This window comes from Triticum aestivum, chromosome 4A, assembly GCF_018294505.1.
Source record: "Triticum aestivum cultivar Chinese Spring chromosome 4A, IWGSC CS RefSeq v2.1, whole genome shotgun sequence".
Taxonomy (NCBI): domain Eukaryota; kingdom Viridiplantae; phylum Streptophyta; class Magnoliopsida; order Poales; family Poaceae; genus Triticum; species Triticum aestivum.
Window position 1 is genome coordinate 532,049,850 of NC_057803.1, and position 11,821 is coordinate 532,061,670.

An 11,821-nucleotide genomic window follows, 5' to 3' on the forward strand; every position below is an offset into this window, starting at 1 on the left:
ACAAACGAGTGCCTCGTTTGCACAGCGAGGAAGAACCGAGAGAGCGCTGAAAGGCAGAGCATGAGAGGGCTCCTCGGGCTCGGGAGGCAGCCGCCGCCGCTCCCTCTTTTCCCCGCCGGCAAGAGGGCCTCGCCGGCTGCCACCCTCCTCTTTCGCCTCCGCCGCCTCCTTCCTTCCAGCCGCCTCTTTCGTCTGCTCCTCCTCCTCGCCGCCCTCTCGCTCGTCCCTCCGGCCTTCTTCCACTTCCGCCTCCGCCGCTTCAACCGCGTGCGTCCCCACACCCGTCCATCCTTCGAGATCTCTTCCCCTTTCGAAATCTTTTATAGGCGACGCGTTGATTCTAACGATCTATTGCCTCTCCAGATGCGCGAGAGGAGTTGCGGGTGGATCCCGAGCCCGCCGCTGGTGTGCGCCCACGGCGGCGACTCCACCAACGCGTTCCCAAACTCGGTGGGTGGCAGATCACCGTCATCCCGGATTCACACTGAAGTTGTTACGGGTGGATTTCTTTTTCTTTCCTTTTTAACCGGAGATGTGATTTGTGAGTTGTTGGTTTCAGATGGACGCGTTCAGGATGGCTCTGGATGCCCGTGTAGACTGTGTGGAGGTGGATGTTTCGAGGTCCTCAGATGGCACCCTCTTAGCGCTCCATGACAGGTAATTGAAGCCCTGCTTGGCTGTAGTAGTATAATGGACCTGGAACATGCCAGTTATGTGTAACATGAACTGCTCCCGCGACTGTTGACTGTTCACTAGGTGCAGTAGCTGAGCTCAGTAAGCATTGCTGCATTTGTTGTATCTATCCGTGAACATAGGTCAAGATTAATGGAACTGGAGACACCAGTTACAGATTATAATACTAATGGGCTGTGGATTGGTTTTTGTTGTGTACCATTTGATTTGGACATTCTTTGTTTGATTCATTATTCGCAGATTAAACTGTAGGTTGATCCATCATATACCATTTTCTCGTGCATAGCAACCTGGCTCACTTGCTGATTGGTTACTAACTGGCAAATGCAACGCTAAATAAGTTCTCCTGTCTATTGGATGGAGAATTATGCAATTTATATCTGCATTTGGATGTTTGGTCACACATTATTAATACATTGACATTTCGGAGACCATCTATGTTGATATTTTTTTCCTTTTCAGTTCTACTTCTAACTAAATGACATGTAGCTGCTTACTTTTCTAATGATAGTTTGCCTCAGTATAAATGGAGCTTATAATTATCAAAGGGTTTCACCTTCTGGTATTGGCCTGTTTGCATTGTTTGAAGAAAGTGTGGGAACCCAAAAGATATTCCTTTTGTAAGTTTAACATTATTAGAGTTGGCATCAACAAGCATTAGTCACTGAGTTGACACTTAAATATAAATTAGCCAAAAATTCTTTAGTACAGTAGTCTGCATGCTAATTGTTTATTTATAATAACATATCATGGGCCTAATTCAAAATTCACACAGTTAGGGATCTGCAAAGAATGTCTGGTAATTCTACAGCAAAAGTTGGCCATTGGAGCACTCATGAGGTGAGCTCATTTTGTTTTGTTTAATCTAGCTGTCAACAACAACAACAAAGCCTTTAGTCCCAAACAAGTTAGGGTAGGCTAGAGGTGAAACCCATAAGATCTCGCAACCAACTCATGGCTCTGGCACATGGATAGCAAGCTTCCACGCACCCCTGTCCATAGCTAGCTCTTTGGTGATACTCCAATCCTTCAGGTCTCTCTTAACGGACTCCTCCCATGTCAAATTCGGTCTACCCCGCCCTCTCTTGACATTCTCCGCACGCTTTAGCCGTCCACTATGCACCGGAGCTTCTAGAGGCCTGCGTTGAATATGCCCAAACCATCTCAGACGATGTTGGACAAGCTTCTCTTCAATTGGTGCTACCCCAACTCTATCTCGTATATCATCATTCCGGACTCGATCCTTCCTCGTGTGGCCACACATCCATCTCAACATACGCATCTCCGCCACACCTAACTGTTGAACATGTCGCCTTTTAGTCGGCCAACACTCAGCGCCATACAACATTGCGGGTCAAACCGCCGTCCTGCAGAACTTGCCTTTTAGCTTTTGTGGCACTCTCTTGTCACAGAGAATGCCAGAAGCTTGGCGCCACTTCATCCATCCGGCTTTGATTCTATGGTTCACATCTTCATCAATACCCCCATCCTCCTGCAGCATTGACCCCAAATAACGAAAGGTGTCCTTCTGAGGTACCACATGGCCATCAAGGCTAACCTCCTCCTCACACCTAGTAGTACTGAAACCGCACATCATGTACTCGGTTTTAGTTCTACTAAGAAACCCTTTCGATTCCAAGGTTTGTTTCCATAACTCTAACTTCCTATTTACCCCCGTCCGACTATCGTCAACTAGCACCACATCATCCGCAAAGAGCATACACCATGGGATATCTCCTTGTATATCCCTTGTGACCTCATCCATCACCAATGCAAAAAGATAAGGGCTCAAAGCTGACCCCTGATGCAGTCCTATCTTAATCGGGAAGTCATCAGTGTCGACATCACTTGTCACAACATTATCGTACATGTCCTTGATGAGGGTAATGTACTTTGCTGGGACTTTGTGTTTCTCCAAGGCCCACCACATGACATTCCGCGGTATCTTATCATAGGCCTTCTCCAAGTCAATGAACACCATATGCAAGTCCTTCTTTTGCTCCCTATATCTCTCCATAAGTTGTCGTACCAAGAAAATGGCTTCCATGGTCGACCTCCCAGGCATGAAACCAAACTGATTTTTGGTCACGCTTGTCATTCTTCTTAAGCGGTGCTCAATGACTCTCTCCCATAGCTTCATTGTATGGCTCATCAGCTTAATTCCACGGTAATTAGTACAACTCTGAACATCCCCCTTGTTCTTGAAGATTGGTACTAATATACTCCGTCTCCATTCTTCTGGCATCTTGTTTGCCCGAAAAATGAGGTTGAAAAGCTTGGTTAGCCATACTATCGCTATGTCCCCGAGACCTTTCCACACCTCAATGGGGATACAATCAGGGCCCATCGCCTTGCCTCCTTTCATCCTTTTTAAAGCCTCCTTGACCTCAGACTCCTGGATTTGCCGCACAAAACGCATGCTGGTCTCATCAAAGGAGTCGTCCAGTTCAATGGTAGAACTCTCATTCTCCCCATTGAACAGCTTGTCGAAGTACTCCCGCCATCTATGCTTAATCTCCTCGTCCTTCACCAAGAGTTGGCCTGCTCCGTCCTTGATGCATTTGACTTGGCCAATATCCCTCGTCTTCCTCTCTCGGATCTTGGCCATCTTATAGATGTCCCTTTCACCTTCCTTCGTGCCTAACCGTTGGTAGAGGTCCTCATATGCCCGACCCCTTGCTTCACCAACAGCTCGCTTTGCGGCCTTCTTCGCCATCTTGTACTTCTCTATGTTGTCTGCACTCCTATCCAGGTATAGGCGTTTGAAGCAATCTTTCTTCTCTTTAATCGCCTTCTGTTTAATCTAGCTGTAACTTGCCAAATTTGTTGGTCTTGGTCTTGGTTCATTAGTGGTGCTTTATTATTTTAGCGAGGCTACAAAAGCCAGTCAAATGATAATATTAACTGCGTGTTGTGAACTAGCTGCATATATTTTTATTCAGTCCTAGTTTCCTTAGCACAACCTGATCATCAGCTGACGCTTGTCATATGTTGATCTGGTGACGAAACACTAACAAAGTGACCTTTAGTCTTCATAGATAAAAGCGGTGACCACGAGGTTTCAGCTATCGAAAACAGTCCGCAACCAGGAAGTTTCCAAAGTAGAAGATGCTCTAGAGGTAAGCATTTGCCTAATGAGTTTTTGTTGTTAGTAGTATTTTAGTAATCATTGTAATCACTTGAGCTTCAAATGACTTGTGTAAAATGTTGCCATAGGTGGATTATGTTTGATATACACACACTTCAATGAATTAATTGATTGCTATGCTACTGAACTTTTCTCTTGTAGTTGATATCACAATCACAGTCTGTAAGGCAAGTAATTCTGGATGTCAAAGTTGGTCCTCCTTCATTTGAGAAAGGTTTGGCGGAAGATGTAATGTCTATTGTAAGTTCCAGGTAGCTCATTTCTTGTTTTACCTTAATAAAGTTATACCTTTATCTACGTTTCAGTTTCTAGAGGTTAAACTTAATTGGGGCCTGTTGATTGTAATATGTGATTTGTGTAACAGTGGAAATGCTTACAGTAGTTAGTAGTCTGGTATATAAGACTTGATCACGTATTGCTTCTGAAATTAGCATTTTCATCCATGGCAAAATCGTCTATTGCTCTATCCATCTGCATCTAATTGAACTTGTGCACTTCTTTATCTGCTTGTTAGTTTCTGTCATTTGTCATTGGACTATAATAGTCTTCAGTATTGCAGTTTTTGAGCAGATTTGATAAAAACCTATCCTGCATCAATATAATTTTCATTATTTGCAGATCAGGAGAACAAACTGCAAAAATTGTGTTATCTGGGCAAAAAGTGACGACATAGGACGAGATCTGATCAAGTTGTGTAAAGATGTTATGGTAAACTATTCTGTATTTTCAGCTCTTAATACAATACAAGTCAATAACCCACTCCCACTCTGTCATCCATGCCGACATGGCTGCAACCACTTCTGTAATGTAACTCAAACATGCAATTTATCTGTTATAGGTTGGCTATATTGTTATGATGGATTGGTCCACTGGCAGAAGAATGGAGTTGGTGCGGATTGAAGGGGCAAAAGTTGCTGGTGTATACCATCCTTTGATCCACGAGAAGCTCATGAAGGTCATGCACAGGTAATGACTATCCTTTTTTGAAATTAGACGAAGAAATTAGTCTGACAGCTAACTAAAATTTGTAACCGCTTGGTTTGAAACACAGAAATGATAGAAAAGTGTATGCATGGACTGTTGACGATAGCGACTCCATGAAGAGGATGCTGTATGAGCAGGTTGATGCAATTGTCACAAGCAACCCTTCACTCCTGCAGGAGCTGATGCAGGAGATCAGAACAGAGTGCATGGAAGATGGTTTTGCCTTGCCGTAGTGATGGCTATAAACCTCACTGCATTTCCACGGTGATTGTTTGTGTCTGCATTATAAGAGAGAAGCATAACCGAAGAAAGGCGATTTTGCCTCTCCATGGAGATATTTTTTCTTTGATATTTCCTCTTCATGGAGATTGACCAGTAACATACGTAGATGATTTTACGATTGAAATGAGTTATGCCTTGGTACTTGCCCAACAACATAGCCAAATAACAGCAGTTCCTATTTATTCAGCATACAGTAAAAACTAAACAAAAATATGAACCTGTTGTGCCAACCGATCTTCATATCTTCGAAGTTTAAATAAGCGTCTGTTTTACTGTCATCTTCCTTGAAATGAGATGCCCAAGCTAATCAAAGTCTGACCTTCGCTGGGAGGTCGTGGTCGTATAACCACACACTTTCCAATCTACCACTAGCCAGAACTGACAACACAGTTTGTTTGAAGACGTAAGAAGTCCTATAGGAATGCTATAAAATATGGGTGGTCGTGCATGCACCCTTTTTTGTTCGCATACTTGTGAATTTAAGCACAGAGAAGTTACGAATGTTCATGGATGTGTAACATGTTATCCAAAAGCCGCCCCTCCCACACGCCCGTGGACGCGGACACACTCGGCCGCGGACGCCACACCAAAAACGTTCTCCATAACCATGAAACTCAAACTTCACACCTCAAATCCATAATACATATGCAAATAAAACTACTCATCATAGGAGGTTTCGACGATCTCTGTGCCCGGCGCTCGGTAGACGGGCAAGTGCGGAAGCTCCTGCACTTGTGGAAGCTCCGGCACCTCCTTCGGCTCCGCCTCCACTTCGGCGAATTGTCCGGCCTAAATAGCCGGCTTCCTCCCCTAGGCGGCATGCCAGAGCGGCGCCATACGATGCGGAGCGAAGAGGCGCCCGTCGGACCAGCGGTCTCTCCGCGTCCCCGTGTGGGCCCTATCTGCCAATCCGACATGGTAAGCGTGGCCAGGTGCATTCGGGCCTCCCTAAATCCGCCTTAGATTTGGACCGAATATGGGAGTGCCGACAGTCCGGGCGTTTCACCTGGCTACGGGGAGCATGGTTGGGTGGCCAAAATTCGTCCGGGATTGACCGGACAGCCCGTCCGGGCATTTGGGGCGGGTATGGGGGGTCTGGTTGTAGATGCTCTTACCACAAACACTTGTCGCATAAAAGTACGAAACTTTTCTCAATAAATGGAAGCAAGGGACATAAATAGGTTTGATGTATTACACGCACGCACATTCTACCCCTATGAGCACATTCGAGAGATCGAGCTGGCAATCCTTGAGATTGGCGGAGTCAATACATGCACCTCGTAGTCGACGGGAAGGTCGTCTCCCATGAACGCGAAACGCTGGAATGCCTAAAATAAATCAAGGAAAATGCGAACACCCATCGCATGTCCGGGTATTGAACCTGGGTGGATTGGTTCCACCTCAAAGAACATAATCTTTGAGCTACGCTTACTTCATAAATTATTGTATTTCTATGGCATGTACGAAAGACTAGTTTACGTTGAAACAACAACTTGTCAACCTGTCTTTTGAAGGGTGTATCCCGAACCATAATACTTTCAATGATAATGGGTTTTGAAATGAAGAATCATGCTGCTCTTCAAAAGTCTTTTGCAATTTCAGTCACCAGAAGCAGGAAGCTCAAGATGGGTGCAGCGAAGCTAGAAAAGTTGACTTCAAAGAATCTTAGTACTAACATTTGAGTTTATCAGAGGATCTTTCTGATGTTGTCTTTTATTATAGTCAATATCAGATCAAGGTAGACAAGTCTAACTCGAATATGTCGTTGACTCCTAAATTGTACAACATTTAAACCAAAAAGATACATCTATATCTCCCGCATTAATTCCTTCCAAAACAGATTCAAATCTAGCAAGAAACAGACTTTGAAGGAAAATGCACCCATTACACATTTCCTTTAAAAAATCGCCTCTTCTTCTTAGCAGCTAGCAGCCATTAATAATTTTCTAATTCCACGTGCCTTTATTTACCTCGTTGTAGTACTATTCCTCTACATATTTCGTTGCAGAGGAGAGGAAGCGGGGACTGTTCGAGCAAACAGCCACATGATCTCTCTCTCTACCTCCATCATCTTCGAAATAGGCTTTCGCCCCGCTTTATAGATAAAGCATAAGTCCATACAGCCACATCTCAGGTACAGTCAGCAAGAACAGAGAAAACGCTGGGGCCACAACACAAAGAAGCCCAAAAGAAAGGAAAAAACAAAGGCCTCCAGGGGCAAGCTAAGGAGCAGACGAGCGGTCGGAGAGCCGGCGCGCAGAAGACACCAGGGTGTCCAAGAGAAGCTGAAGACGATCACGATCCCTCGGCCTAGCGAGCGGATGCCAGTGCTGCAGGAAGGCAAGAAATTTGAAGAACGAGTCAGAAGCACGTCGCAGGAACACCCGCTCAATCACCATCTTATTGCGGGTAGTCCAGAGAGTCCACATCATAGCCGCGAAGATAAGCCAGAACAGTCGGCGCTTACGGCCAACCTGGGTGGCCCTAACCTGCAGAAACCCTGCGAGGTCAGTGGCCTCCCACTCCGGCCCAAGAGCCTCACGAACAAAGCACCAAAGTGCCTGCGCTGCTATGCACGAGAAGAGAATGTGCGTTCCCATTTCCGGGACATGGCACAAAGGGCACAGTCCATTGCCCGGACCATGGCGCTTCAACACCTCGGTCCCTGAAGGGAGACGATCTCGAAGAAGCTGCCAAACAAAAATCTTGATCTTCAAAGGTAGTGGTGCCTTCCACAATGGGGATAGCCACAGTAGAACCGGCAGCCTACATAATGCCTGATAAGTCGAACTAACGGAGAAATTGCCCGAAGGCGAAAGGCTCCATGACACCGAATCAAGGTCCAGGGACAGAGGAAGAGGGACTACTTCCCTCAGGTCTGCCCATTCCCTAACCTCAGCAGGTCCGAAGGAGCGGCGGAACGCAATGTTCCATCCGTCCTCCAGAGCCGCCTCAGAGACTAGAATGCCCGGGTCCGCACAAATCGCAAAGAGACGCGGGAACCGCAGGCGGAGAAGCTCGCCCTGAAGCCAGGGGTCCAACCAAAATTGGGTCCCAGACCTATTGCCAACCGAGAAGCGCACACCCAACCTAATCTCTTCCTTGATGGCCTGAATAGATTTCTAGAATTGAGAACCAGCCGACTGAGAACACGCTAAGAGGGGCTGGCCCTGCAAGTATTTGGCCTCAACCAGCTGCAACCACAGCCCCCCATCTCCCCGCAAGATCCGCCAAACCCAACGTAGCATGAGCGCCACGTTCATCCGGCGGGATGCGGGTATGCCCAACCCACCTCGGTCCTTAGGCATACAGATGTCAGCCCACTTGACCATGTGGTACTTGGGCCGACCGTCCCCTACCTGCCAAAAGAACCTAGCCAGCTCCTTGTCGAAGGAGCTATGTACACCTTCAGGTAAGATGTACATCCCCATCATATACATGGGGAGGCTGGCAAGGTTAGAGCTAATGAGGATAGTTTTGCTGCCCTTAGAGGTGAACCTACCGCACCAGGGCTCCGCACGGGACGCTACTCGCCCCACTAGCGGATCGTACCCACTCACTGTAATACTGGACTCGGCCAGGGGCATCCCCAAGTAAGATATGGGGAATGACGCCAACCTACAGTTGAGATTATCTGCGATCCGAAGCTGCTCAGCCTCAGAATAGCCAAGTACCACCACCTCGCTCTTATCAAAGTTAATCTTAAGTCCAGACATTTCCTCAAAGCAGAGCAAAAGGAACTTAAGATTAACAATGTCAGAGTCCGAGCCTTCCACCATAATCATGGTGTTGTCCGCATACTGCAGGTGAGTAACCCCCCCATCCGGGATGAGGTGGCTAACAACACCCTTAAGGTGGCCGGCCAACTTGGCCTTATCTAAGATGCCCGCAAGGGCATCAACTGCGAGATTGAAAAGCAAGGGAGAAATAGGGTCCCCTTGCTTTACTCCTCTGGACGCCTGAAAAAAGGGTCCCACCTCACCATTAATGTTGATCGCAGTGTTCCCAGATCTAACCAGTTGCATGATCCAGGAACACCACCTCACGTCGAAGCCTCGTCGCTCCATCACCAACCTCAAAAAGGACCAATCCAGACGATCATACGCCTTCTGGAAGTCCAATTTGAGGAAAACCCCTTGAGCCCCTTCGACGCCACCTCGTGAATGATCTCGTGGAGGGCAAGAATTCCATCATGGATCCGCCGGCCCTTCAGGAAGGCGGACTGAAGGGGGTGAGCAATCCTTTCTGCCACCGGTGATAAGCGAGTGGCACAAACCTTTGCAAAGATTCGCTCCAACATGTTGATCACCGTGATCGGTCGGAATTGGCGGATATCCGTCGCCCCAACTACTTTGGGGATCAGGGATATGACACCGTAGTTAATCCTAGCCATGTCCAAGGTTCCAATATAAAACTCGTGGAACATGGGCATAATGATCGGGCGCAAGATCTCCCAGAATTTCTGAAAGAAGACTACCGGAAGGCCATCCGGCCCCGGCGCCGAGCAGGCTTTCATAGAAGCAATCGCCCGTCCCACCTCCTCAGGAGAGAAAGGGAGAGTAAGCTCCGCATTCTCCGCATCGGAGACCTGCTCTGCAGGCGGCCAGAAGTCAGCGCAAAGGGAGACGCCTCCACGCGGCTCAGCCGAGAACAACTCCTTATAAAAGGAGTAAATATGGGTGGAGATGTCCTCTGGGCTTTCCAGAAGGACATCCCCATCCCAGAGAAAAGAGATAGCACACTTTCGCCTGCGGCCATTAGCAATCGCCTGAAAATAGGCAGTGTTCGCATCCCCCTTAAGGAGCCAGTTCAAGCCCCCATGCCGCTGCTAGAAGAGCTCCTCGCTCTTGTAGATGTCCATGAGCGAGGCCTCGAGGCCGTATCTCCTAAGCCAGTCGTCAGGAGACAGGCCCTGCCTATCAGCAAGGTCATCCAAAACCTTAATCTGATCCAGCAGGGTCCCCTTACGGGATCGCAGCTCAGCACCAAGGTTCGCCCCCCAACCCTTCATGGCCTGACGAGACAATTTAGCACAGTGATGCCACACATCCACAGCACAAAACACACTAGGCGGGGACGCGACCGCCTCTAGCCAGCGGTCGCGCACCAACTCAAAGAAGCCCGGCTGCTCCAGCCAAAAAGTCTCAAAGCGGAAACGGCGGGTCCTAGGGGGAGACACATCGCCCGACGAGAAAAGCAGGGGGGTATGGTCGGAGCCAATCCGAGTGACCGCCTTGAGAGAGCACAATGGGAACATCACTTCCCACTGAGCCGACACAAATACCCAATCCAAAACACTCCGGATGGGGTCCGCCTGCTTATTCGTCCACGTGAACCTAGCCCCTACGCGGGCTATCTCACGGAGCGCAAGGTCCGCAATGCAGTCGTTAAATAGATGCATGCGGACCCGATCAACATCAGGCGAGCTTTTATCAGAAGCCCATCTAATGAGGTTGAAGTCCCCGGCCACCACGACCGGGGTGGTGCACCTCTCTACCTTATTTTTAAGCTCAGCGAGGAATACGGCAGAGCGAGCATGGTCCGCAGGACCATAAACGAAAATCACCTCCCAACTGAAGTGAACTCGTCGGTCAGTGACAGACATGCTCACGAAGAACTCCCCTCGGTCCATATCGTCGACCGAGAAAGCATCCTCCCTGACCCCGAGCAAGATGCCTCCAGATTGACCCGTAGCGGGCAGCCACTGCCTGGCAAACTGGTGGCGGGATAGCCCCTGGAGATCATGCATACTAAAGTCCTGAAGAATCGTCTCCTGAAGTCCCACAATGTCAATCTCTTCCTGTCGCAAATATTCGATGAGCTGCCGCCGCTGGCCAGAGAGGCCGAAGCCCCTAATGTTCCAACATAGGAGCTTCATTTAATAACCTCAGTGCAATCCCTAGGCCCCGCAAGCGGGGCTGAGTTAGCCCGCCCATCAATCGCGGGTCGGGGGGATGCCTTCACTGAGCGTCCACGTCGCCCCCACGTAGGAGGGGCGGCGGAAGCTTCCGGCCCGAGGGAAGCGGACCTGGAACTAGACCCACACACCTCTATCCAGTGTTCAGTGGGGTTGAGACGTGTGGGAGGGGGGGGCGCCCTTGCAAAGCCCTCACCGAGGGGGGAACTGCAAGGGGCGTCTCCGCCCCAGTCTCCATAGGGGGCGCCTCACCAGCCCTGGTCTCTCTATGACCAGGGTCAGTGTGCGCCGGGGTGCTGGGTTCACCACGCCCAGCACAAGCACGGGCTTCAGCCAACGCCCCATCGAGCCTCTCCTTGGCGCAAATAGCAGAAATCTGCTCAAGAATGGGCCCCTTCTCGCCACGAAACACAATGCCACTATCGGTGGCCACCTCTGCCAGGTGAGACAACAAAGCGAAACCAAGCACAGAAAACCGAGAACCAGAACTAGAAGGAACAAAGGGGATGGATGGGGTACCTGAGGACAGGTCGCGAGCTGCAGCCCGCATGGCGGCCTTCTCCGAGATCGTCGGGACACGGCCATCCAGGGTGACCCGGGACTGGCTGAGCCTCGCACTCTGACGCGCAGCCACCAGCGGAGAGGACCCACCCCGAAGCTTGGAGCTGGCCGCGGTAGGGGTCACAGCGGCCAGGTCCAAGGGCGGAGGCGGCTCCAGGTCCGGGGCCCCCAAGGCAAGGGAAGGGGGGGACCCCGGCGAACGCGAGTAGCAGACCACCCCCGGCGAGCACGGCGAC

The 11,821-nt window shown here is 49.3% G+C and overlaps 1 protein-coding gene across 1 annotated transcript; it reads left to right on the plus strand.

The window, feature by feature from the left end:
- On the plus strand, positions 1-5,293 carry LOC123086739 (glycerophosphodiester phosphodiesterase GDPD4). The gene is made up of 9 exons (XM_044508516.1): positions 1-267; positions 364-450; positions 560-657; positions 1,473-1,533; positions 3,732-3,812; positions 3,983-4,081; positions 4,460-4,549; positions 4,680-4,807; positions 4,893-5,293. Exons 1-9 carry the CDS (start codon positions 61-63, stop codon positions 5,056-5,058), a joined length of 1,017 nt encoding a protein of 338 aa, XP_044364451.1. The 5' UTR covers positions 1-60; the 3' UTR covers positions 5,059-5,293.
- The last annotated feature ends 6,528 nt before the right edge of the window (positions 5,294-11,821 follow it).

Coding starts and splice junctions, on each gene's coding strand:
- LOC123086739 (XM_044508516.1), top strand. CDS start 61: ATGAGAGGGCTCCTCGGGCTCGGGAGGCAGCCGCCGCCGCTCCCTCTT. Junction 1,534..3,731: donor GCCATTGGAGCACTCATGAG/GTGAGCTCATTT, acceptor TAGTCTTCATAG/ATAAAAGCGGTGACCACGAG. Junction 3,813..3,982: donor AAGTAGAAGATGCTCTAGAG/GTAAGCATTTGC, acceptor TTTCTCTTGTAG/TTGATATCACAATCACAGTC.